The 26408-nt window shown below is 59.2% G+C and overlaps 2 protein-coding genes across 3 annotated transcripts; one reads left to right on the top strand and one right to left on the bottom strand.

Annotated features, from left to right (window-relative positions):
- Positions 1-1974: 1974 nt before the first annotated feature.
- LRIT1 (leucine rich repeat, Ig-like and transmembrane domains 1) lies at positions 1975-13112 on the bottom strand. Its single transcript, XM_058299640.1, has 4 exons — positions 12991-13112; positions 9962-10410; positions 3925-4230; positions 1975-2915 (listed from the first exon to the last, which is right to left on the bottom strand). The coding sequence occupies exons 1-4, from the start codon at positions 13110-13112 to the stop codon at positions 1975-1977; spliced, it is 1818 nt and encodes a 605-aa protein (XP_058155623.1).
- A 2500-nt stretch (positions 13113-15612) lies between these two features.
- Positions 15613-25078, top strand: RGR (retinal G protein coupled receptor). 2 transcript variants are annotated; one of them, XR_011648965.1, is made up of 7 exons: positions 15613-15789; positions 16962-17118; positions 18025-18146; positions 20137-20290; positions 21553-21670; positions 22011-23940; positions 24288-25078. XR_011648965.1 is itself a non-coding variant. In XM_004484498.5 (7 exons), exons 1-7 carry the CDS (start codon positions 15711-15713, stop codon positions 24372-24374), a joined length of 831 nt encoding a protein of 276 aa, XP_004484555.1. In that variant the 5' UTR covers positions 15679-15710; the 3' UTR covers positions 24375-25078. The 2 variants fall into 2 exon arrangements, 1 of the variants encoding a protein (XP_004484555.1); XM_004484498.5 differs by having other exon boundaries at positions 15679-15789; positions 23827-23940.
- The last annotated feature ends 1330 nt before the right edge of the window (positions 25079-26408 follow it).

Consider the following 26408-nt stretch of genomic DNA (forward strand, 5'->3'; position numbering starts at 1 on the left):
CCTGAATTGCGTTCAAACAAGGTTCAATAAAAATTGGCTGGATATTATGTCTTTGGGCCAAGTGGTTCCATCTTGATTGACACTTAGACAACATCTTGGTCGCTGATGTCATCCACTGCACTTATGCTAGTTCTGATTTGGGGGAATCTTGTCATTCTCATGTATCAAACAACCAGATTTGAGTGTTGGTCTCACAAGAAACAGAGAAATGCCTATATAAGTCCAGACCAGGGGTCGGCCAAATGCAGTCCACCACCTGATTGTGTACATGAAGTTTTGCTGGAAGACTTTAGTGTCCGTTCATTTATGTATTGTCTATGGCTGCCTTTGTGATACATCAGCAGAGCGGAGTAACAGTGACAGAGCCAAGAATATTTACTATCTCACCCTGTGCAGAAAATTTTGCTGACTCCGGTGTAGACAGTGCCTTTTTCATCTTCCAACCCAATAATTTCTCCTGCCAAGGGCTATGGTCCACATGCCAAAGTCAGCCACACCTTGCAGGTGATGGGCAGAGAACAGGTGTGAAAACGCCATGCTCATGTGCCCAGAGCTTCTCACAGTGCTGATCCCAGGTGTCGTTGGCTCAGGAAAACCCATCTTCTTCATGAACCTGCCTTGGACCCCACTGCAGAGATGGGCACTGAATACGACCCCTCTACCCAGCCTGGGAGCCGTCAAAGGCGTGGGTTCCAAAAAGAACCCATCACACCCTGTGTGAATCACTCAACTTTTCAGTCCTGAGTTTATCTACCTATAAAATGAAGTAGCCCAGCCTCCCAAGTGAGCTATTATGAGGATCAAATTTGAGAAAACTGGAGAAAATATGTTGTAAAGTCATATACTATGAGACCTTTTGTAAATGGAAGGGGGAGTATAGCCACTTTAGAAATCACTGCACCACACTGCCTTATGTCTACTAAATGTTCCATGCAACTTGGTTGCTGTCCTTGGATCACTTGCTGTCCCCCAAGTTCCTCAGTTGTTACCAAAAGATCTTGGCCTCAAGCACCCCAGATGCTCTCCCCACTTTATCTCTTGGGCGGATGGCCCCCAAAGAATAAATGTTAGACTCAGTGAGCGCAAACAATGAGAGCACAGTGTGTGTGTGCTAAGTGTGTGTGAAAACCCAAGAGCCCAGCAGGCTTTGAAGGTGTGCGTGTTGGTGCACAGAAGTCCCGCACAAATGGGGTTGAAGCAAGGAGAGACAACGAGCTGGCGTAAGAGTCATCACGATGACTTACCAGGAGCGTGGTGAGGACTTTGGCTCTGGAGCCCTGCTTCCCAGGCCTGCCTCTTCCTTGCTGCTACTCTTGGGCAACGTGGGAATTCGATCAGCGTTCAGCAAATATTCCCTGCCCCCGCCCCCCGACTCTCTCCATGGGAGAGCTGTCCTTCCTTGCCCTGTTAAAGTTGGGTTTGGCCATGGGACTTGCTGTGGCAGCTAGACTACGGGCAGACGTCATGGTGTGCCAGGGCCAAGCACATAAGGGGCACCATGTGTTTGCAAATTCCCCTGATACCATTTCACTTCTGCTCTGAGAGGAGCCTGCCCCATGTGGCCACTGACTCTCTAGCCTGGGCCCCACATGAGACCCTCAGAGCACAGCCAGTCAACTCACAGACCCTGAGATGCAAATAGGTGCCTGTTACCGTGTGCCAGTGGGATTTTTGTGGCTATTTGTTATGCAGCATGAAATGACAGATACAGGCAAGTTGCTTAACCTCCCTGTGACTTCCCCAGGAAAGTGGGGGTAACAGGAGTGCCTGCTGGGAGGAGCCATCAGGACTACATGAGTCAGTGCATATAAAGCACTGGGAACGCTTCCTGGCACACAGTGTTCAGTAAGTGTTAGTTGTGTGTGTATGTGAGAGTACAAGGAAGCATGTACTTGAGCGGGCCAGCGTGTACCCGGGTGTCAGAAGTGGGCGAGGGGGCAGGGTGGGGGTGGTGAGGGCGTGGGGGCCCGGCCCTCAGCAGATGTACTCACGGATCCGTCTGCTCCCCCAGGTCCCCAGGGCCTGCGAGTCCAGGCTGGCCGGGGAGGCGAGGAGCCTGTCGGCCTCGCCCAGGCGGTGCGGGCTCAGCTCCTCGCAGCCGTCCTCGGGCCCCAGCCGCTCTGGGGGGTGGCAGGGCCCCGCGGCCCGGCCGGCGCCCCCCGCGCGGCACCTGCGGCAGCGCCTGCGCAGCGCACGGCAGCAGACGAGCAGCGAGAGGGGCAGCGCGACGGCGGCGGCCACGCCGACCACCACGCCGTTGATGAGCCGCTGCGCGGCCTCGGCGGCCCCCGCCGCGCGGGTGGAGAAGACCACGCACTGCTCGGGCCGCGGCGCCAGGCCCCGCGCGCACACGCACGCCACGTAGCGCGTCCCGGGCCGCAGCCCGTCCAGCGTGACGCGCGTCTGCCCGGGGCGCACGGCCACCCGCCGCATGCGGCGCTGCCCCGGGCCCGCGTACAGCACGCTGAGCGCGCTCGCGTTCCCGGCCGCGGGGGCCCGCCACTCCAAGGACACGCTGTGGTCGGTGTCCCCCACCGCCGTGAGGGGCCCCACGGCCCGGGCGCGCGCGCGCCCCGCGGACGGCTCCCCGGGGCCGCCCATCCGGAAGAGCCGCGCGCTCAGCTGCTCCTCGGCGCCGCGCCCCGGGTGCCGGGGGGCGCGGGGGGCGGCGTGCCTGGCCACCAGCTCGGTGTGAGCGGCCGCTGGCGCCCCCTCTCCGGCCCTTGCGCGCGCGCCTGGGTTCCCGCTGAGTTCTGTGGGTGTCTGGGGCTGCGTGACCATCAGGGAGATGAGCGTCTCAGCAGCACCCAGGAAATTCCTGGCCTGGCAGATGTAGTCCCCCGAGTCACCGGGGGACACTTCGGACAGGCCCAGCAGAGTCCAGGTGGTTCCATCGCGGGACACTTCCTGGTGCACTGTGGGAGGAAGAGGCAGCGTGGGAGACTGAGCCCCCGGAGAGCTCCCCAGTTCAGCCCCAGGGCTGTGCACCCGCTCTTCAAGACCCTGCCATCCCGAGAAAACTGGGAGACATCCAGCTTCTCTGAGAACAGCCAGTGGGATCAATATGACCTGGGCTCAAATCCGGGGGCTCCTCACCAGCAGTCTGCCTTCTCCTGAGATGTTTGGGTTGTGTTTTTCGGAGTCCTGCCACAGTGGCCCCTGGGGCAGGTGCATTGGGGTGAGGCGGGTCAGGGGGTGGACAGGAGCCAGAGGCCCGGCTGGAGGGGCCCTGCACCCCCCACCGCAGCCATCAGAATGTGTTCGGCTTTCTCTCTTACCTAGTGGGGTTCTTTGTACGGTTTTGTTTGTAAATGATTTCAAACTCACCGCCCTAGAGTTGAAAGCCGGGAGGGACATGAGGTTGTCAGGTCCCGAGATAAAACATCCTGCTTCCACGGCCCGCCTTTCTGCCCGTAGGTGTGCCCTGACTCCCACCACCTCACCCCATGGGGTGAGCCATCTCTGCCCCCCCAGAGTAGCAGAAGAGCACAGCTGCAGAGTCAGCCAGATTACATCCGAATTCCAGCTCCTTCTACAAGCGGGCAGTGCAGGCCCAGCATCTGGACTCTTGGAGCCTCAGTTTACTCATTTGAAGGATAATCAGGTTGCACTTTAGAGCTCAGTGACATTGCACTCAGAGCTCAGAAGATGACAACTCATATTGTCAATTACCCCTAGTGGACCATAATGTCAAATACCCCAATAGTGTCTCCTGCCAAAGGCTCTGACCGAGTGGCTCGTGGGAGGTGCTGGGACAGGCTGAGGCCGTCATCCTGGAGGTCACTGCCCCCGTGCTCTGCCTGCAGGGAGCCCACCCAAGTCCACTCAGAAGCCGGGGGCCCCTCTGGCTCATCCTCTTTGACAAACCAGCCTGCCCACTCCTCATCAGCGCTCACACCCACCCCAGGCCCTGCAGCTCCCCACCTGTGCCATTGAGTGGGCTCCCACTGGCCCTCCTCCAGCTCATCTCGGGTCCGGGAATCCCTGTAGCCCCGCAGCGGAGCAGTGCTGTGCTGCCCAAAGGGGTCTGGATGCTGGCCGCCCCCGGATGCAGCTCTGGGCCCCGGCACTTCCTCAATTCCAGCTGACTCAGGGCCACTCCGGCCAGGCTGCGTGGGCTGGCACAGCTCAGCCCAGCCTCGACGAGGGCCAGGTTTGGAGCCCAGCCCTCCAGGAAATGGACCAGGTCGTAGAGTCGGCAGTCGCACACCCAGGGGTTGTCCTGGAGTCCTGCAGAGTGGGAGACAAGGCTTGAGGTGAGCCCCAGGTATTCAGAGCCCCAGGCTCCAGCCCCCTTTCCTCGGAGGATGAGGCACGTCCAGCGGGAGTGGCCTGCAGGTGCCGCTCCTTGCCTGGCCAGCTGTGTTCTTCAGCTTGAACCACGGCTGCTCCCTCTCAAGGCTGCTGTGAGATGTAAAGATCATATCAAAGCAGTAGGTAGGCCCGACGGCGTACCAACAAAATTGGCAATCCCTGCTGCTCTTCTTCAACTCATCAGTTTAAGTCATTGGCCAGGCAGTGAATCTCTCTGCAATAACTGTGATGCCAAAAATTCTAGAAATTTCTATTTCTAAAAGTGTGTCACTGACCCCTGACCCCTGACCCCTGTGTTAGGACACTCCCAGGGTTAGGTGACAGCTTCAGTATCCCTACAGCACTGAGCAGAGCCGGGAGGGTGCCACGCCCTTCTCCCACCCACACCCTCACCCCTACCCACCAGTGGCTGCTGCCCTGTGTCACCGGTTAAATGCATTCAATGACACTTCCACAACCAAGATTCTGGTGTGAGCTACCTGGCTTCCATCTCGTCACAACAGGGTCCCAAAAGAATGGATGCAACAGGCAGCTAAAAAAAATGAAACTTTCACCTCCAGACTGGCAAACGTTAAATAAACATTTTGGCCATTTTAAATTGTTAGCACCACGAAGGAGTCGATGTGCACCTATTTTGTTGATTGCTTTGTTGATTGCTGCTCCTAGGTGAGTGCCCACACACTGGCAGGCACTGAAAAATACAGGCAAAGGGAGAATAGGTGGTTTCACACGCCCCTCGTGGGAGTGAGAATCAGCACAGCCCCTTTATAGACTGTCAGGCTGATAGTAAAGTGCTTCCTGCACTTCCATGACCTAGCAATTCCAGCCCCATTATCTGTCCTAGAGAGCACAGGGATGTTCTCTGGGGCATCAGAGCTGATGATAAGATAATGGAAACCAAAAGCGATGAACTGTAGCTATGAACTATTATGTAACTATACTATGGAATATTGTGCAGTAGTTTTAAAAAGTGGAACCAATCCATTTGTAGTAACTTAGAAGGATCTAAGCTGGGTGAAAAAGTTAGTACTAGTTGTCATATACGATGTGATAAAATTGTATGTAAAACACACCCCTAAATTTTTGTGTGCATGCATGTAATATATGAATATGGGTATGGGTATGTAAATGTCTGGTAAAAGAGGGAAAAGGCAAATGAACATGGTAATAGCAGAAGGGGAAGAAGGGATTAGAATAAGAAGAGGAGTCGAAAGGGTATTTAGCCTTTCTGCAGTATTTTAAATATTCACATATATGAATCTATGGACTGTATAATTAAAATTCATTTTCCAAAAGGAGTTATGCCCCCACCTGTCACCCTCAGGGCCTGAGGAGCCATGGGTCGTGAGGAATGGGGAGATTTAAAGAAACTGAGGGCCTGCTGATGTAGTGCACTAACTAATTTGACTGCGAGTGGGGAAACTGAGTCTCAGGGGGCCTTCTCCTGGCTGCTGACCTTCTTAGGATCAAGGGTCACATCCCCTGCCTGCCTGCTGTGGCTGTTGGAATAGGGAAACAAACAGATGCCCCACTACGTTTGCATGTCAAATAAACGGTGATTTTTTTTCTCCTATAAGTATGACCCTATTCAACGGCCTGCATCTTACCTGGCAACAGTGTGAAAGGATCTGATGAGGACGCCTATAGGAAGGTGGCTGGACAAGGCAGGAGGGGGCTGGGGGGTCTTGGTGCCCCCTTGCTGTGCCCTGTCCTGCTTTCAGAGAGTGAGGCTCCACACAAGAAGCCCCTCCTGAGAGGTTTCCCGTGGGCGCAGGGATCAGGGCAGGGGCTGCCCTAAGCCACTCCAGGAGTTCTTCCTCGATAGAACTCCAGTCCCGAGTGTTGGACCCCATAGGAGCCAGGGGCAGGGATGCGCCAGGCACACGCACAGGGGCCTCTTGGGAAACGAGGCCGCGTCCTCTCCTCCGACACTGCTCACCCCACCACTGACGTGGTCCCAACCCCTCACGGGTCAGGGGAGAGACCAGCGATCTGTACGACAGGGTCCGCCGCCACCGCTCCCTGGTCCCCAGGTTGTGTCTGTTCACCTGTCACACAAAGGACCGTGTGCTTGCCTGGTCCAGCTCCATGGGATGCTGTGCAGGTCGAGTTCTCTGCAGGGCCAGGGGGCTTGGTGAAGCTGAGTGCCACGTGATGCGGATGGTCAGTGCCAGCTGACCAATTGGCAAAGAGGACAAGTCACCTTCCACGTACGGAGAGCCAGGGGAGGGGAGTCAAAGGTCCAGAGCTTGGCAGGTTGGGTTCCCCGGGAACTCTGAGAGGAAGATTGGCCTGCAGGTGTCTATTATGGGCTACCTTGGGGCTGACACCTGAGGAAGGGGAAGGAAGGGAGCAGGAGGAAGACGTGGGACCGGCATGACCATCGGGGGGCTCGAGCTGAAACATCGCTGAGATTGTCCCAAGTGGTTGGACCTTTAGATGCCCACACCGAGGGGCTTTGGGGGCGACCCCAGGAAGGGTGTGGCCTTGGGCAAGGTGACTGAGGATGCTATCCACGGCACTCCATGACAGGGAGACCCGGGCAGCATGTCGTTCCCCCTGTGGGCTAAGCGCTGCCTTGTGACCCACAACTCCAATACTTTTTTGCCAAAGAAAAATATGTATATACTTATATATACATACACACACATATTGGAAATATATATGTATATATAGAGAAACATCCCTGGCCCCATTTTCCTTCTCTTTTCTTTTCTTTCTTCTTCGTCTTCTTTTTTTTTTATAATCACCCCTCTTTCCCAACTCCACTGGTAACTTCTAATCTGCTTTCCATCTCTGCAAATTTGCTTTTATATATAGTCACCTCTTATAAGTGAAATCATACAATTTTTGTCTTTATGTATCTTGATTACTTTGCTGAGCATAATGTTTTCAAGGTTCTTCCATGTTGCAGCATGTCTCAAAACTTCATCTTTTCTCATGGCTGAGTAATATTCCATTGTGTGTATGTGCCACATTTTGCTTACCATCCATTTGTTGATGGAAATTTACATTGCTTCCTGCTTTTGGCTATTGCGAGTAAAGCTACTATAAACATTCATGTACAAGTATCTGTTTATGGCAACCCTGCTTTCACTCTCTGGGTGTGTACCTAGAGGTGGGATTGACATGTCATGGAAATTCTACAGTAACTTTCTGAGGAACTACCCTACTGCTTTCCACAGTGGCTACACCATTTTAAATTCCTATCAACAAGGCATTAGAGGTCCAATTTCTCTGCATCTTCTCCAACACTTGTTATTTTCCATTAAAAAAAAAATAGCCATCCTTGTGGGCGGGAAGTGGTATCTCATTGTGGCTTTGATTTGCATTTCCCTAATGGATAATGATGCACAGCATCTACGCATATGTTTATTGGCCATTTGAATATCTTCTTTGAAGAAACATCTGTTCAAATCCTTTGCCCATTTTAAATTGGGCTGTTTGTCTTTTGGTGGTTGAATTCTAGGGGTTCTTTATTTATCTTGGATATTAGGGCTTTATCCAATATATGGTTTGAAACTATTTTCTCCCATTTGGTAGGTTGTTTTTTCACTTTCTTGATAATTTCCTTCAATGCACAAAAAGTTTTAAAATTTTGATTCAATTAAATTTATCTATTGTTTCTTTCATTGCTTGTGCATTTGGTGTTGGATCTAAGAACCTGTTGCCAAACCCCAGGTCATGAAGATTTGCCCCTATGTCATCTTCAAAGTTTTATAGTTTTTGCTCTTAAATTGAGGCCCTCGATCCATTTTGAGTGGATTTTTGTATATGGTGTGAGGTCAGGTCTAACTTCACTCTTCTGCATTGGATAGCTTGTTTTCCCAACACCATGTGTTGAAGAAACTATCTTTTCCCACTGCATGTACTTAGCCCCTTTATCAAAAGTCAATTGGCCATAAATGCGTGGGTCCATTCTGGACTTTCAGTTCTGTTCCACTGATCTATTTGTCTCCCTTTTTGCTAGTTCCACACTGCTTTGATTACTGTCGCTTTGTAATACTATTTGAAGTTGGGAAGCGTGAGTCCTCCAACCCTGTTTTTCTTTTTCAAGATTGTTTTGCCTATTTGGGGCTCCTTTCAGTTCCATTTAAATTTGAGAATCAGTTTTTCCATTTCTGCAAAAAAAAAAGGCTGCTGGAATTTTAATAGAGATCATATTGAATTTGCATATTGCTTTGGGTAATATTACATATTAACAGTATTAACTCTTCCAATCCATGAACATGGGAAATGTTGCCATTTATTTAGGTCTTCTTTAATTTCTTTCAGCAGTGTTTTGTAGTTTTCAGTATACAATTCTTTTTTATCTTTAATTTTTCTCCTAGATTTTTTTTTCTTTTAGATACTATTGTAAATGGACTTTTCTTAATTTCTTCTTTGGATTCATTGTAGAGGAATACAACTGTTGTATGTGTGTGTTGACCTTGCAGCTTGCCATGTTGCTGAACTCATTTGTTAGCTCTAACAGTTGTCTTGTGGATTCCTTTGGGTTTTCACCATATGAGACCACGTCATCTGCAAATGGAAATAGCTTAACTTCTTCCTTTCCGATTTGGACACCTTTTATTTCTTTTTCTTGCCTAATTGCTCTGGGAAGAACTTTAAATACAATATTGAACAGTAGTGATGGAAGCGACTATCCTGATCTCATTCCTGATCTTAGGGGAAACAGACCAAGTCTTTGCCCATTGAGTATGATATTAGCTGTGCATGATTTATAAATGGGCGTTATCATGTTGAGAAATTTTCCTTCTATTCCTTCTTTTATGAGTGCTTTAATCTAGAAAGAGTGCTGGATTTTGTCTAATGCTTCAGAGAAGGCTGAAACCGAGGTCAGAATCTATGCTGTGCCTTCTGGGTTCTGCCAGATCAGGAACCACCTGCACCCAGAAGGAGCTCTTTACATGCAGGTGGATGCTGGCGGAGGCTGGAAGCACAGCTGCCCAGAAGGCCGAAACTGAGGACAGCTCAGGGATCTCCAGACCAACCTTGACCCCCAACCCCAACTTCCAGGAGAGGAAACTTCCTCTGCCAGCCCTGGCCCCAGCTGGCCCCTCCCAGAATCTGGGCAGATTTGCCGCAGCCTCAACCGTTTCTGCAGCCACTGCCGCAGGGCTAAGCAATGGGGCTGGCCGCTGTCCCTACGCTCGCAGCCTCCTGCTACCTCTTGCACTCATGTGGTTGCTCTAAACATCATTTCTCATTCCACCTAGTTCATTTCAGGGAACCTCTGCCACCTCTTTCTCATTTCTCTTTCATTTTTCTAGTGGAAGGGAGTAATATGTAACATTTCCTACTCCGCCATTTCGTGCCTGCACTCAACTCCAACCTTTTGAGATAGCTATTATCATCCTCCTCCCTTAACAGATGGGGGCCAAGGCACAGAGAGGCTAGGTAACTTGCCAAGGACACACAGCTCCTAAGAAGCAGAGCTGGAGTTTGAACTCCAGCAATCTGTCTTGGAGCTTGAGCTCTTAAACCATCTCCAGTTCTGCCTCTTAATCAGTCTTCACTCAAACCTAGAAGACAGGCAACGTTGCTGTTCTTTTCCTTTTTTTCCTTTCAGATAAAAAAGGGACATTCAGAGAGGCTTGGGAATTGGCCCACGGCCGCGCCCCAGAGGCCCGTTGCGGGCTCTTACCTAGCACCAGCTTGGCGCGGCTGCCGGGAAGGTGTGCCCAGGTGGCCAGCAGCTCCGGCGGGAGCCTCAGCAGCTGGTTGCCCGAGAGGTCGAGGAAGGTGAGGTTGCGCAGGACGCGGGCGGCCGCGGGCGGCACGGCGGGCAGGAGGTTGGCGCGCAGGTCCAGCAGGCGCAGGCGTGGCGCATCGCCCAGGGCGGCCCAGGGGAAGGCGGCCAGGCGGTTCCCGGGCAGCCGCAGCTCCCGCAGGCGCCGCAGGCCACGCAGTGCCAGCGCGCTGAGGTCGCCCAGCGCGTTGTAGGGCAGCCACAGCTGCTCCAGACGGCGCAGCGGCCGCAGGGCGTCGCCGGGCAGCCCGCGGATGCCCGTCCTCTCCAGGCGCAGCGTGGTGGTGTCCGGGGGGATGGGCGCGGGGGGCAGCGTCATGCCGGGGTCGTTGCACACCACCGTCCTGGTCACGGGAATGGGGGACACTGGAGCAAAGGTCCTGCCAGGTGCGGACCCCGCGCCTCCCCTGGAAGAGGCCTCACCGCCGGCGTTCCCGGGGTGCCCCGGAGCACACGGCCACACCACCTCGTGTCTCCCTTTGGGGTGCTTGGCCTTAAGAGGCTTTTGCAGCGTCACTGCCCAAGGGACCCCGAGCTCACACCTTCGTGCCCATTTCCAGGCCCGCCCACCTACAGGGCAATAGGATGATGGGGTGAAGACGGCCCGCGGGTCTAAGGGGGGGAGGGGGCGAATCGCCTCAACTTCTGTAGCCATTTCGGCTTTTCTTCACTTCTCTCCCTTAATAAACCGGGAGCACCCCAAACTGAAGTGCCTCAAGGCTGTGCGGCCCGCAGGTGACAGAGGAGGTAAGAGCTCGGGCCTGGCAGCCACACAGAGGATTTGCCTCTGGGTCCCTTGCGGTGCAGCCTCAGTTTCTCCTCTCAGAGGGTCAGCTCAGAACACCACCTTCCCCCGTGGGAGCCCACGGGCCCACTGTGGCCACGCAGGTACCGCCCCAGGGCAGCACGGCTGGGCCAGCGCCCGCTCCTCTCTCCTAGGCAGTGCCCTCTTGACGGGTCTACCAGGTTGAAGCCGAGCGCGGGGCGCCGGCAGGAGGCTGCCCCTGCCCTCCAGGGGCTTACAGCCTTAGGCTGTGCCCCTTGCTGCCGGGGGAGGTTCACTCACGCGAAGACCCTAGAGGAAAGCTCCCCCCGCCCGGAGCTGGGCGTCGGGGACCCGGTTTCATCTGAAACGGGACCGGGAGAAGGAGACGGTCATCGTTTTTGCTTTGAGAAGCTGGTTGTTCTCCTGTAAGGTCGTACTTCTTCCTGCATTAGCAACCTCGGCCCCGTTTGCTCCAGGTCGCTGGGCCTGTTTTCCCTCGTGACCCGTGCCCAGCAGGCACAGGTATCTCCCCCTCCTCATCTGGGCCGGGAGCCCTCCTAAATAGGTGCCGCGGGCATCACAGCGCCAGCTCGCCACCCCGGCCCATCATCGTCATCCAGCTCGGAAGGCAGCATCTACGGCTTGACGCTCAGGTGAGAGCACAGGTGGGTGCTGCAAGGAGGAAGGTGGGGCGGGGGTGGGAGAAGGGCTGTTGCTGGGGGGGGTTCAGAAGGAGGCAGGGGCACCCACCGAGAACGACTCGAGCCAATAGCCCAGGTCCCCGGGGGGGGGGGACCCGAGGAGCCAGGGGACACGCCTGGACCCCAGGGGTGCCCGCGCTCTGCTCTCGGCAGGGCGGAGAGGAGCCCAGGCAGGCTGCCGGGCCGCGCAGTTACCAGGCCTGATGAAGAGGGGCGAGGCGCGCGCAGTCTGTGCCTCGGTCGTGCGGGGACCGCCCCGGCCTCGCTCCCCCCGTGGGCCCCTCCACGCAGGTGGCCTGGTGCACGCAGCATGGGACGCTCCGGCAGGTGGGACCCTGGCCACCGGCTGGCACGCCAGGCCTGGGCACCGTCCACGGCAGCTCACGTTCCCTCGTGACCCAGCGCCCAGGTGAGGGCAGTCCTGGCGGCGGAGCCAGAAGCCCCGGTTCCCGGCCCGGTGCTGCCCTGAAGCTGTGGCTCTGAGCCCTGTGCCGGGGTGGGGTCTTCGCCGCACGAGCCTGCGTCCTGGTCGAGGCCTCCCTGGGGCCTGCTCAGGCCCCGCCTGGCCTTCCCTCCACGCGGGCCTGAGCGCGGGGTCTGGGGCCAAGTGGGGAGCCCCGCGGAGCGGGCGGGCATCCTTCCTGGGCGTGTTTCTGGCTCTGCCTCTCCTCCCCAGATCCCCAGGCCACGGCCGGAGCGCCTGGAGCACAGCTCTGTGGACACTGCTCCTGAGCGGTGGCCCTCAGCGCGCCCCACGCGCACCAGGAGGACGGCAGGTGGAGGCAGAGGGGAAGGCGAGAGCCAGGGCTCACTGGGGGCATGGATGCGCCGGAGCCCTGGAGGGGAGAGGGTGGTCCGGGCAGCTCCGGGGAGTCGGGGATGGAGCCCTGGTGGGAGACAGGGTCCACCGACCGCAGGGCAGCGGGGTCGTCCTGGCAGGGGCTCGGAGAGGGCCCAAGGAGGGGCTGGGAACGCCCAGGAAGAGGCTGAGGACGGTGGGGAGCTGCCAGGGCACCCCTGGGCCTGCTGGGGGGCCCAGAGAGAGGCGGCTGGGACTGAGCTAGGGGGGAAGGCACGTGGGGGAAGGGCCCGGGTGGGGGGCTGGGAGGACCAGCTGGGAGGGACTGGGTCCCAGGGAGGTGAGGCAAGAGAGCGGAAGAGGCTGGGAAAGAGGGGCGGTGGGGAGGATGATGATGGAAGGAGGCGAGAGAGGAAAGAGAGCAGGGGGCACTCCCTGCCTGCAAGGCTGCAGGACGCAGGGAGGGCCTCCTGGGAGCAGAGGCGCCTCCCGGGCTGCGCCGAGCCCCCGCAGGAAGGGCGTGCGGCACAGACCCCCGGCCGGGCCCCCGGGCCTCGAGGGGCAGGGAGAGGGCGGGCTCCCCAGCACCCAGCCCCTCCCTCGCGCCCGGCCGCTAAAGCAGGGGGGCGCCCCACCCGTCCTGCACCCCGCGCCCTACCTGGCCTTGCTGCCGTCGCCCAGGACGTGGAGGCTGCAGCTGCACCGCGGCGGGCAGGAGCCCCGGGCCCGCGGGGGCCCCCCGAGGGCCAGGAGCCAGAGCAGGCCCACGGCTGTCCTCATGGCAGGGCGTCCCCGCAGCGCCCGCCTGCTGGAGGGGTGCGCCCCGCTGCCACCGCCCGCCCGAGGCCTTCCCATAAACACGGGCGGGCTGCGGATTAGCGGGGGCCTGGCTGGGCACTCAGCGGCTTATTGCTCCCTGGGATCCCCCAGTGCCGGGGGCAGGGACCCCTCCTGCCTGCACAGTCACCTTGCCAGCTGTGCTGCGGGCTCTGCTGGCAGGGGGGAGGCAGAAATTTGGAGAATTTGGAATTCCCCTCCTGGGACATCGTCTTACAGTGAGGGGGGCAGTCTGAGGTGAAGCACGTCTCCCCAAAGGCGGTGACGGCATTAGAAAGAGCCCCAGCTCGGTGCCAAGCTCCGGGGGTTCAGACCCCGGCGTTTCCACTCAGGAGCTGTGACCGCAGACGGGTGACGTAATCCCGCTTCGCCTCTGCTGTCCCCATCTGACAAAGGGACACGATGCTCCTCCACCCGGCGTGTTTAGCACGGAAGCTTCCTTGTTAACGACAAGGGCCCAGATTACCACGGCACCTGCAGACACCCACTCGTGGAGGGGTTGGAAAGAGTCACATATTTGGGGGAAGCCTCAAAGATGCCCCCCCAGGCTCCTGAATTACCCGTCTGCGGGCAAACAGCTGCTTCCCCCGCATGCCCGTGGACGCCCCGTCGCGGCCCGCTGCCTCCTCCAGAGCTGCCGAGGCCGAAGCTGGGGCGCAGGAGGGCAAACGACGCCCCGTCTGTGCGTGCCCACGGGGTTTTTAGAGAAGGCACTTGCCCTGTTTTTACCTATTGCCCCCACTCCCAATCTCATCCAGCAAACCCCACCAGGACCCCGTTCCTCCGATCCCACTCCAAGGCTGTGCTCTCCGCTCCAGCATGCCCTTCCTGCTCATTCAGCTTTTCCAGAAGGTTCCTTCGCCCCTCCTGCCACAGGGCTAAGCAGGTGCAGGCGGTGAGACACGGCCTGGCCCCAGAGCACACGTGGTGCGCCCAGACCGGGCCAGGCCCGCCCCGACAGTCTCAGCGCCCGGTGAGCGGCCGTCTGTGCCCTGCCTTCCCAGCCACCGCGGTGGCCCCAAGGCATCCACGGGGACCTCTCAGTCCCCAGTGCAAAGCCCCGCCTTGGCCGTGGCCGCAGCCGGGCCTTTGCCCGTGCGTGGTGCTTGTGTCGGGGCTGCCGCCTTCCCCGGCCGCCTCCCTGAACTCCACCCCACTTCCCGGCCGCCCCATGCGCTCGTCTCTCCCAGAGCCCTCTGTGACCTCGAAGGTGAGGACGGAAATACAAGCAGGCCGTGGAAAGGGCGGGGAGGCCTGGGGTGACGAGGCCCCCAAAGGCACCCGGTGAGCAGGCCGGTGGTGGGTGCTAGAGGTGGCCGGGTTCGCATGTCAGCGGGGCCCCCAGAGGACGGGTGCGGCCGCTTCTGGGGGAGCGTGAGTTGCTGGCTGGGGGGCTCAGAAGGTGCCACCGAGAAGGGCGAGGCTGGGGCAGGAGCTCGGGCCTTGCCCCATGCCCTCAGGGACCGTGGCCTCCAGCCAGCCTCTGGCCCGTTGAGCCTGGGCTTCCTCCTGTGAACACGGGGAGGGGGGGTCACGGTCTCCAGCTCCCGCCTGTCGTACGGCCACCCCGAGGCCAGGCCTACCAACCCCAGCCTGGCCCGCGGCGAGCGCGCCCCGAGCTTCAGCTGTTGCTCGCGGCTGCGCTGGACCTGGGCTCTCCATCCAGGAACGAGCTCCGTAGTTGTAGACCAGAGCCTCCTGCTGTGCCCGGTGCCACGAGCCAGGGCACAGCCCGTCCCAGGGCTTGCGGCCTCTGCTGGGGGAGCTCCGGTACCCCCCGCGCAGGAGCTGCGTCGGGGGCGGAGGCTTCCAGCCGAGCCTCCTGCAGGCCGGGAACAAAGTGAGCTCCAACGGGACAAGGGCAGAGGGCAAGGAAAGGAAGGCATGCCCCCATTCAGAACCGGAGCCCCGGCCCGGGCTTTCTGGGACAGCACGCGCCTCCAGCACGCCTGCCCTGTGGGCCCGTGTGTGCTTTCAGCCACATACACACCGTTTTCACACGGATACACACAGACGCACTTACACACAGATACACACACAGTCCACAGTACGCACAGACCCGCATAAATGCATACCAGTGCACACGCAGACGCACACATACACACACACGCAGATACACACGTGCACAGCACGCACAGGCGCGCACCCGTGCTGAGGCCAGCTTGTCGGCCACACAGAAGCAGAAGGGCCCGGCTCCCAGCGCGTCCTCGGGAAAGCTGCCGCCCGGTGCCCGCCCTCCCTCCCTGCGGAGTCACGCAGCCTTCCTCGGGCTCGAAGCCACACGCAGCCTGGGTCCCCGGTCCTAATCCTGCCCCCGGGGCTGAGGGGGGAGGCAGGGCCCATCCGGCTTCACAGAGGCTGTGCTGTCTGGCTGTGAATGGGCTCTTTCTGCTGAGGCCTAAGGGCGACAGCGGGGACAGCGGCCAAAGCCACGCGGGGCTCCGCCGGGCATCCCGCCTGTGCCGCAAGCAGCAAGCCCTTTAAAAAGAGGAGCAGGCTCCAGGATCCAGCAAGAGCTGGGCCGCCGGGAGGGAGGCGAGGATGGCAGGGTCGGGGGTCCTGCCCCCCGGCTTTGGGGAGCTCGAGGTGCTGGCTGTGGGGACGGTGCTGCTGGTGGAAGGTGAGCCAGGAAGGACCTGGGTACAGCAGGGGCCCCGGGGGGGCTTCCTGGGACCCAGGCCAGACAGAGGAGCTGGCAGGGAGGGGTCCCCAATCTCAGGGACCACGTCCTGCTGGCCACCTGTTCCCAGTGTCCCACGCCGCAGGCTGGTTGGGTGGCTGCACTTGTAAAAAGCTGCACAAGGGCGAGGGCTGAGAGAGAGCAGCCCTGGGAGGGCGAGGGAGGCAGAGGCTTTGAAAGGGGGCATCTGCCAGGAGAGTGCCGAGAACCCAGCTTCAGACCTTCCCATGCCCCGCGGCTGCAGAGCTTAACCCTCCCCCTGGAAATCCTGCAGAGAATCCCCATGAGTGGGAGCCCCCAACAGGCTCTGGCGACAGGCAGGGGTCAGCCCCGGCTCCACCACCTGCCCTCTGGTGGCCATAAGCATGTCGGGGCGTCTCCCTGCCCCTCGTCGGGCCCTGCCGTTCCCAGTGGCCTGCTGTGGAGGCTAAACGGCGGGCAGGATATGAGGCGCCGAGGAGACCCCGAGGAATTCAGCTGCGCTCGCTCCCGTCCTCCAACACCCACCATTCCTACGGCACGTCCACCCCACCGGGGTCCCCAGGATGCTCACGGCGGCGAGAACCTGGATGGCTTGGGCCAGCCAAGCCTGGGTGGGGATCCAAACCCCCCAGCCCCCCGCTCGAAAAAGCTCCTGCAGAGAAAGCAGCAGCACGTCTCCTTCCCGTCAAAAGTGTGCAGGACCTGGGGCCAGCCCCTTTCCCCTCCCCTGAAAACCTACCATCTGGGGTCTCTGGATCCCCAAACGTGCCCTGCATCTTTGCCACCTTGTGCCTCTGCATGTACCTTCCTGTCTTTCGGGAATGCTCTTCCTTGTCTTGTCCTCCTGGCCAACAGTCTTTGGAGGCAGGCCCCTTCCCCATTCCTCACGCGGGCTGGGAGAAGACGTGCTGCAGACAGCGAGGGAGGCGCCAGACCAAAAGGCAAGGGCACGAGTGGGCAGCGCGGGGCGTGTCTGGTGTGTTCTGTATCCAAGGGCCGCCCCATCGGCGGGCGTTGGACGAACTGCGCAGAGAGGGTCGCTGGCGAGGAGGGGGCCGGCCGCGCCATCCCCCGGCACCCTGCGCCCTCGGCCCGGGCAGCCTCGCTGCAGCACCTGCCCTGCCTTGCAGGCCTCTCCGGCCTCGTGCTCAACGGCCTGGCCATCATCTCTTTCTGCAAGACCCCCGAGCTGCGCAGCCCGAGCCGCCTGCTGGTGCTGAGCTTGGCCCTGGCCGACAGCGGGGTCAGCCTGAACGCCCTCGTCGCGGCCACGTCCAGCCTCCTCCGGTACCAGCCCCCCTCTGTCCGCTCCCCTCCCCTCCCCGGTCCACGGGCACCAGGCCTCCGGCCAAAGGCCTTCTTCCTGCTTGAGGAAATGGGCCCAGGGGTGGCGGCGGGCAGGCCGAGCGGAGGGAAAGAGACTTGCAGACCCCGAGAAGCGCCGCTGATTGCTGAGATGCAGGAGTTGCTCGAGTGTAGCCGCGCTGCGGGTGCTCGCTGGCCTGTGGCGCCCGGCTGGATTAGGACCCTGCCCTTGTCGTGTCCTGGCTGGGGGCTGCTTCCCTGAATGGGATATAACTGGGCGGTCGGGGGTATCGACTTGTTGTTGTAAATAACCCGAAGCCGTGCCTGGCCTGTTCTGAGCCCTGAGTGTTTGGTAAAGCCAACAGGGTTTTGCAGAGTATTAAGGCCTCTTTATGAAGCAACCTGGGGACTTCTTGGCCTTGGGAGGGGCTGGTGGGTTTGTTTCCCAAACAGACTGAACATTCCTTTTCTGGGGCTTTCCATCCCCTGGAGCCAGACCCATGGGCGTTCCTCCCCCAGCACCTGGCCCTGACACCCTCCTGCCCCCTCCCAGATAGGGCAGCCCTGGACTCGGCTGGGGGGCTGAGAGCTGGAGCCTGGGGGCTGCCCTCGGACGTTGCTTTCCTCTGCTGTGTGATGGCTGCTCATGGCTGTTGCCTCTCTGAGCCTCGGTTTCCCCACCACTGCCCGTGAACCTTTGCTCCTGTTATGGGGCAGTAAGAGACGCAGCCTAGAGAGTTGCCTCCAGCCTGCAGTCCAGTGACTCACAGCGGCTTCCGCCGGGGCTGGGCCAGCATTCACGCCGGTGCCCCGAGCTGCTGCCAGCGGGCAGGGTGTGGGAGGAGCGTGGGGGCAGGAGGGCGGGGTCACGGCCAGTGTCTCCCGCAGGCGCTGGCCCTACGGCTCGGGTGGCTGCCAGGCCCACGGCTTCCAGGGCTTTGTGACCGCTTTGGCCAGCATCTCCAGCAGCGCAGCCATCGCTTGGGAGCGCTGTCACCGCCACTGCACCCGTACGTCGTCGGGCCCCAGAGCAGAGGTGGTGGGGGGTGGCAGGATGAGGGTCCGCTCGGTGTGTTTGGGACAGGGGATGTGGGCAGGTTGTGAGGGGCATGAGCTGGCACGGGGTGCTCGTTTCAGGAAGGGAAGGAGGGTACAAGTGGGTGCAGAGACGTGTAAAGGCATGCACTGGAAAGGCTGTCGTGGCTGCAACCTTGGGCAGGTCAGGGAGCCTCTCTGAACCTTAGTCTCCTCCTCAGCGGGATCCTTTTTATAACCAAGCTCAAGTTTGTATGAAAATCAAATGAGATGGAGTACCCATGCAGATGTGCAGTGTTGGGGGCCTGGGGGGCGGGGAAGGGTGTTGTGTGTTGCCGGGCACATGCCCAGGACTAAGCCAGCACTCAAGGAGGGCTAGTGCAGCTCTAGATTTCCCAAGCTGGGCCGCCAAATACCATCTTCAGAATTTTGGCACTATCAGTGTACCACCTGCTCTGTTATTTACTCAAGATTTTCCTTAAAAATGACTTGCTTTCAAAACATTTTAACACCTGCTTAAGTCTCATTCTTATCCGTATCTGTGAAACCACAGAAATAACATTATTATAATTTTAATATGCTCTAAAATAACAACTATTGAGATTAAAAACATGTTCACCCAGCAACCCACCCCCAGGGGTATGGAAATAACCTTTGGGGAGCCATGGCTCAGCACACCCCACAGAAAACCCCGTTTGCAGATTAGGAAGCAGAGGCACAGAGAGGGTTTATTAGCCGACTTGAAGTCACACAGCGAGTGGACAGAGCAGGGGTCAGGCAAGGCCTGGATGCCTCCAGCGGCAGGAGCCCCGATCCTGTGCCCTGGCAGGAGGGCTGCCGTGGGGTCTGTGGCGAGCACAGCTCCACCGGGCACAGCCCCTGGAATCTGCAGCTCTGGCCAGGCCCCGGCCCTCACCGCCCCTCCCGGCAGGTGCCTCCCTCGGGACTCAAAACGCTCTTGACCCTCTCGTTCCGAGTGGTGCTAGACCAGCCCCTGGGCCCCGACTTTGGAGCCCCTCTCCCAGCCCCTGCCCCGAAGCCCCCTCAGACTTCTCCTGCACCCCTGCCCGCACTGCCTCGTGCAGCCCCGCTCGCCCCTGCAGGGACGTTGAGGCCACAGCCCGGGCTGGGTGGAGCCGCAGGCAGGCAGGGAGCAGCTCGGGTGCCTAACTCCGCCCCGTGGCCGCGGGCATGGCACTTTGGTCAGCTCGTCCCAAAGTCAAACGCCCGATGTGGCACGTGGGTCCAGGTGGGTGCTTGCTACTGTGCCCACAAGGGGGGCACGTGCCCCCAAACACCCCCTGGGGCTGCACCACTGGAAGCAAGTGTTAAAAGAAGGGGGTCGGAGACCTGCTTTTGGAGGCCAATCAGACCCCACCTGGAGTCCCGCCCTCTGCCTGGGGGGTGTCTTGTCTACAGGGAACAGGGGAGGGCGCTGGGAGGGCCAGGGCCAGCAGGGACCAGGGGGTGGTGTGGCGGGGGGGTGGGGAGGCGTGGAGGGGGCAGGGTGGCAGGGCTCAGTCCAGGCAGAAGATGGCCCTGACATGTCCCCGAGCCCGAGTCAGGAGCCCTGGAGGGTGCCTGGAGCAGAGGCCGTCCTGCTTCCGAGCAGAGCTGAGGAAGGCGGCGAGTCCCTGCTCCTGCCCCCCCTCCCCCAGGAGCCCCACCCCACCCCCTGTGCGCCTCCTTAACCTTGGCTTTGGGGAACACGTCCTCCTCTGCCCTGTCCTCCGAGGACAAGGACACATGGCGCCTGCCAGCCCCTCCACCGCCCATCGTCTCCCTCGCTCCGCACACAGCCCCTTGAGGTCGGGGCCGTTTGCAGGGAACGGGGGCTCGGAGAGGCCCCTGCCTTGCCCGAGGCACGGAGCTCCCAAGCATCAGGGCCAGGACTGAGGGGCGCGCCGCGCGACCACGCGGCCACTCGCCTTCCTGCCCGCCCCTCCGCCCTTCTGTCCCGCGCAGGACGGCGCCTGGCATGGAGCACGGCCGGCTGCCTGGTGCTCTGCCTGTGGATGGCGGCCGCCTTCTGGGCAGCGCTGCCCCTTCTGGGCTGGGGCCTCTATGACTACGAGCCGCTGGGGACGTGCTGCACCCTGGACTACTCCAGGGGGGACAGGTGAGGGGCAGCGGCAGCGGCACAGCTCCCGCCCGCTGGAGCTTGGCTCTGAGCCCACAGGGCAAGGCGGGTGTCAGCCTTGGCCAATGTCAGCTCCTCCTGCATGATGGTTCCTGGGAGTTGACAGCGGACCGGGGGGAAGCCCGGTTCTCGAGACTGCCCAAGGGATGGGGGTTGACGCCAACTGGGTCCCAAGGCTGGACCCCGGGAGGGGCTGGTGCAGTGGGCCTGTCAGCCATAACCCCGGCTGGACCCCTGGGCCCTTTGCCAGCTTCGCACGGCCAGCCGTCCCTGCTCGATTTCATGCGTTTCTGGAGGGAGCCACGTCCTTGATTTGATGGAGCCAAATAACGCCGAGGCTTCTGCACTGGCGTGGGGTCAGGTTCTCCCCAACTCCCTGAGCCCTCTGTAAGCCAACCTCTGGGCCACGCCCGGGGGGGACGGCGTCGGCTGTCGATGACCCCTCCACACGTGCAGCATGTTGTCTAGCACCTCCTTGTCCATGTGGTTCTGAGAGTCCAGGATTTAGGGGGCCCCTTGGGGGAGTCATGTGGGCTCCAGCGCCCCGACTTGCCCCTTGCTTCCACCGGAGCACGTCACTGTCATCTGCTCTAATGCGATGCTCACTCGTGGAGCATCTGCACCCGGGGCAAGCTTCCCCGGCAGGGCCCACCTGAGGACCTGGGCTGGGCCCCAGGCTTCCTCCAGGTCACTGCCGGCAGGTATTTCCCCAGCCGGTGACCAGCCCTTCGAGGCAGCCCTTCTCCCCACCCTGCCTTAGTGGACAGGGCCAAGGGGACGTGGCCCCCCCTGCCCAAAGTGGGAGCTGCCTTCCCGTGGCGCCCACCTGCTCCTGGTCGCCCTGAGGCAGGCCTCCTCCCCCACCCTGGCCATGCCCTGACTCCCCCGCCCCAGCTCTTCTGAGGCCCCTTCCACCGTTTCCCCAGTGACACAGTCTCCTTGCCGTCCTCAGACCCCTTCCACAGCCCTGTGCCTGGACTGCCCCTGAGTCCCCGGTCCTCTTGGTCCACGGGCGTCTCCTCTCTCTGGTGACTGCATTTCCCCGTGCTGGGGGACAAGCAGGAGAGCTGGGCGATGTACCGATCAGCTCCTGAGGGCCATAGGAGGACCTCCCTCGAGTGCTGATCTGATGGGGGCAGTTCCCCAAATCTGAGGGTCTCAGAGTCCCCTCCAGAGCAGAGGCTGGTTGGTGGCGCGGGTCCACCAGCCGCGAGCCGCCCGTCCACCCCTTCTGCCCGCAGAAACTTCATCAGCTTCCTCGTCACCCTGGCCCTCTTCAACTTCTTCCTGCCGCTCTTGATCATGCTCACGTCCTACCGGCTCATGGCGCAGAAACTCAAGAGGAGCGGCCATGTCCAGGTAAGGACACAAACCCCACATCGGGAGAAACCTCTCTGTCCCTCCCGGCACGCGGCAGGCAGTGAGCGATGGGGCAAGCGGGCGGGCGTTCCCTGGGCTCTCCATGATCGGGAGAAGATCCAGCATTCTTGTAGCCCCGGGAAGTCGGGGCAGGAGCGGTTAGCCCCAGCCCACTGCTGGGGATCGCCGGGGCTGGGGGCGGCTGGGGAGGGAAGGTCAGGGCCGCTTGGGCTGACCGCAGCCCCGCAGGAGTCCCTCGAGGCTGAAATAGTTCAGTTCTCCATGGACTTAACACGTCCTCCCAATGGGCTTTTGCCCTTACTGCAAAACTGCCTTCTAGTCACGGAGCACGGGAGCCGGCGCGGGCCGGGCTGCAGGGCACGAGGACGGCCGCCCACCCGTCGTGAGCTGGCCAGCCTTCCCAGCGCACGGGGCCAACTCCCTGACGCCCAGACGTCCTCCTCAGGTCTCAGCCTGCTGGGGGGGCGCACTCGCGTGTTTCCAAAGATGACTGTGTTTGAAGGGGCGGGGGACAGCAGGTTGGGGGCAAAAAGGAGGGCCAGCAAGAGGGAGCAGCCTCTGCTGGTGGCAGATAGGACAGGGGAGCCAGAGAGCTGAGAGCGTGCCCATGGCTCACCTGTCACTCCACCAGAAAGAAAGGGGGCAAAAGGACACTGGAATGTCTTCAAGGAGAAGAAGAGAATATCAGCGGAAGGGCACTGGGCAGAGAGAGTTGTCTCGAGCCCCAGCCCCTTCGCGATCAAGCTGTGTGGATCCGGTATCTGTGAATGGGGGACTTTGGCAAAGGATTTCCAAAGTCCTTTCTGGGTTTAAAAGTCTGTGATTCTGTTTTTTAAGTAATTATTTAAAGTTATCATTGGAACACAGGGAAAGATGAGATTTTTAGTTTCACATTTTCTAGTGCGTTTATTCTCTGCCAACTCTAGATTTCACCTCTATCCCAATAGCATTGAACGTAGGAACTTAGTGAATTTGCTTACCAGACAGACTGGGTGCTTCTATTTATTAGCATCATATAAATGAAAATACTAAATATCAATGATAGGAAAAAAGGATATAGGCAATCGCTCTTTCCCAGAGAAAGAAGGATATTTTCAAAAGAAATTCTGTTGTCAGACAGTTCCTCTTACACTGTGATTTAACCTTGGGTGCGTGAACCAACTTGCTTGAAGTATCAATATTTCATCACATGGCAACTTTGTGGGACTCAGCTTTTCATGGAGTGGCAAATGGTGATGTGTCCCCACACGAGGCCCAATTCCCATCAGCTACTGATCTTGAAGCACAGACCTCGATTTTCACATTGATGATCTGGTCCCTCCTGCCTCCAGGGACAAATGACAAGTTTTCCAGATTCACATCTGTGATCACAGAATGTACCAGAGCCGGACCTGCCTCTCATAGCTCAGGTGTCCTCCAAGGTGTTAACCTGCTTTGATGGGAGCAAAGGTTCATTGGCCCAACAACCCTGGGAACTCCGGGTCAAGTGAAGCAGAAACCTGTCCCTCAGTCAACACATTTAAAAATCCAAAATTGAAATAAGTCATTTTTCCACGAAGAAACATGCTCTCTCCGCTGATTTTTGAAATGCTAATACTGGAGCCCACGTGGAAAACCGGAATGGCCCCTCCGTCCTGAAATCCGCTCCCAAGCCGCGCTCCCTTGTGGCCCGAGGCGGTACCGCAGCCTCTCCGGGCGGGCCCAGCCCTGGTCCCTGCACCCCGTCACCCTGGAAAACGGCCACTTTGCACCCAGCTGGAGTTGCTCTCCCCAGGCGGCTGCAGCTGCTGCCTGGAAAGGAAGTCTGAGGGCCGCTCAGCCCGGGACCCTCACCATAGCCCCACCGTCCCCAGGCCTACGAGTCCTCATTAAAGAGCTCAGACCCCGAAGGAATCTCATCTCGGGGTCCAGTCCCTGCCTCCAGGTAAGTCAGGTAGAATCAGACCATTTTACAGATAAAGCAGTTGAGGCCAGGTCAGCTTAAAGGACAGGCGCGGGTCACCCAGCCTTCGATGGCAGAAAGGCCCTGGCCACCCCCCACCCCCGTCCCACATGGGGCAAGGTCCATTTGGCCCCCGATTCCCTTGGGGGCTCAGCCCCTTCCTGCACCCGCTCCTGTGACGCTTTCTCCCCAGGTGAGCACAGCGCTGCCGGGCAGGCTGCTGCTGCTGGGCTGGGGCCCCTACGCCCTGCTGTACCTGTATGCGGCCGTCGCCGACGCCACCTCCCTCTCGCCCAGACTGCAGATGGTACAGCAGCTCCCCGCGCCCACCTGGGACCCTCGGCGTCCCGTCTCACCCCCGCCCCCGGGCTGCAGCTCAGCCTTGCCTGGGCCTCACGTGGGATGCCAGGGGCAGACGGCCAGGAGGTAGAGGGGCACGTGCCCACTGTGGCCGGGGCTGAGGTAGGGGCCGTGGCTGGGAAACAGGTGGGGAGCCCCCTCCCCGGGCATGGTCTGCCAACTGGCCACGGACAGCTTCAAGGCTGCAGAATCCAGCCAAGGACAAGTGATGGCCCCTGGGGTGGAGGGTGGGCAGATAGAGGGACACCAGCAGAGGCTTCCAAGCTCCTTTCCTGGACTTTTCTGCCCCCACAGGTGCCCGCCCTCATTGCCAAAACAATGCCCACAGTCAACGCCTTGTACTACGCCCTGGGGAGAGAGTCGGTCCACAGGAACGCCTAGCAGCTTCTCCGAGGAGGAGGAGCCATGGCCGCACAGCATGCATGACCCAGGCCACCGAGCCTCCCGGGTGGCCGCTCGGGCCCAGTCCGCCCCCCTGGACTGAGCGCCACCCCAGGGGCTGCTCCCAGAGTCCTGCCCGGCAGCCTCTGAAGCCCCACTGAGTCCCCAGGTTGACTCCCAGGCCCCGGCAGTGCTGGAGGGAGCGGTTTCTCTTGGGGGCAGAGGGCTCATGAGGTCCTGGGCCAGCGGCTCTCCAGGGCGGTCATGAGCAAGGCAGGGGCAGCTCCTGGACCCCTGATGGACAAGTGCATTCTCAAGTCCCACCCAGACCTGCGGAATCGGAAACGCTGGGCGTGGGGCCCAGCTCTCCAGGGGATTCCCGTGCAAGGTCAAATGTGAGAACCTCAGCTACACCTCACAGCGCCCCTGGGAGAGAGCAATTCTAATCCTGGTTTTCAAATGGTGAAGCAGGGGTCAAAGACGTGGAGGGAAATGTCCCAGCGCATGAAGAGTCGGCGAGGTAGATTGACACATGCATGAGCGCTGCTATATCACTACAGTTCTGCAAAGGGCCAGGTGATGCCAGAGAGCTCGGACTGCCCTGTGATCGGAACATAAAGCCATGTCCCTTTAAGAAACGACTTCTGTCTATCTAGCAATAGGAATTGGCTAAATGCATTATTACATACTGTTATTCATCCATACTTATCTGTGTGTTTGTTTCTTTCTGGAAAAAATACACCAAACATTTATACTCTTTTTTCCCCCTAGAATTTGGGCTATTGGGCTTTTCTATATTTTCCAAGTTTTCTACAATGCACACATAGCACTTTTACAAGACATGGGTAAAGAAAGAAGTTACTTCTGCCTCCTTGGAATTTTCTGGCCCCATGACTTGGTCGAATATTCTTTTTTTTTTCCCCCCAAATTCTACTCAATTTATTCATTTTTTAAAAAATATTACATTAAAAAATATGAGGCCCCCATTCACCCCCACCGCCCCCACCCCACCACTCCCCCCACAGTAACACTCTCCCCCATCATCATGACACATCCATTGCATCTGGTGAGTACATCTCTGGGCATAGCTGCACCCCATGTCCTGTGGTCCACACCATAGCCCACACTCTCCCACGTTCCATCCAGTGGGCCATGGGAGGACATACAATGTCCAGCAATTGTCCCTGGAGCACCACCCAGGACAACTCCAAGTCCCGAAAATACCTCCACATCTCATCTCTTCCTCTCATTTCCCGCACCCAGCAGCCACCATGGCCACTTTTTCCACACCAATGCCACATTTTCTCGATTATTAACCACAATAGTTCATGAATAGAATATCATTAAGTCCACTCTAATCCTTACTGTATTTCTCCTTCCTGTGGACCTTGGCTTGGTTGTGTCCATTCCACATCTATGTCAAGAGGGGGCTAAGATTCCACATGGATACTGGATGCAATCCTCCTGCTTTCAGTTGTAGGCACTCCTCTCTCACTCTCCTCCTTCCCCCAGGCTCTCGTCGAGCCTCTTTTTGCCCTTTCTTGGGCACATCTAGATCTGTTTCCTCCTTTCACATGTGACCCCTAAATACCAACACCTTATGTGCAGACACAATGGGTCGTGAGTGGGAACCCACCAGCCCAGTTCTCCACCCAGGCCATCCAGTCTCATGGCCATGCTTGCTCTGAGTTCCCAGAAAACAGGCCCTGGTGCAGCACCCAGGAGGACCAAGGCCACCCAGGATGAGGGGACCAGGAGCTGGAGAGAGAACTCAGAGCCCAGAGAAGCCAGGAGAGAAGGGTGAGAGCAACAGGGACTGGGCCAGAGCTCCTTCCACAGAGACCCCCACGGAGCCATGCCCATGGAGCCCCGCCCACAAAGCCCCGCCCTCCAGTGGGGCTCCGCCCACAGAGCCCCTCCCATGGAGTTCCATCCATAGATCCCCGCCCATGGAACCCCCCTCACGGAGCCCCACCCATTGAGCCCCGCCCATAAAGCCCCGCCCTCCAGTGGGGCTCCGCCCACAGAGCCCCT

This window comes from Dasypus novemcinctus, chromosome 6 (assembly GCF_030445035.2).
Source record: "Dasypus novemcinctus isolate mDasNov1 chromosome 6, mDasNov1.1.hap2, whole genome shotgun sequence".
Lineage (NCBI taxonomy): Eukaryota > Metazoa > Chordata > Mammalia > Cingulata > Dasypodidae > Dasypus > Dasypus novemcinctus.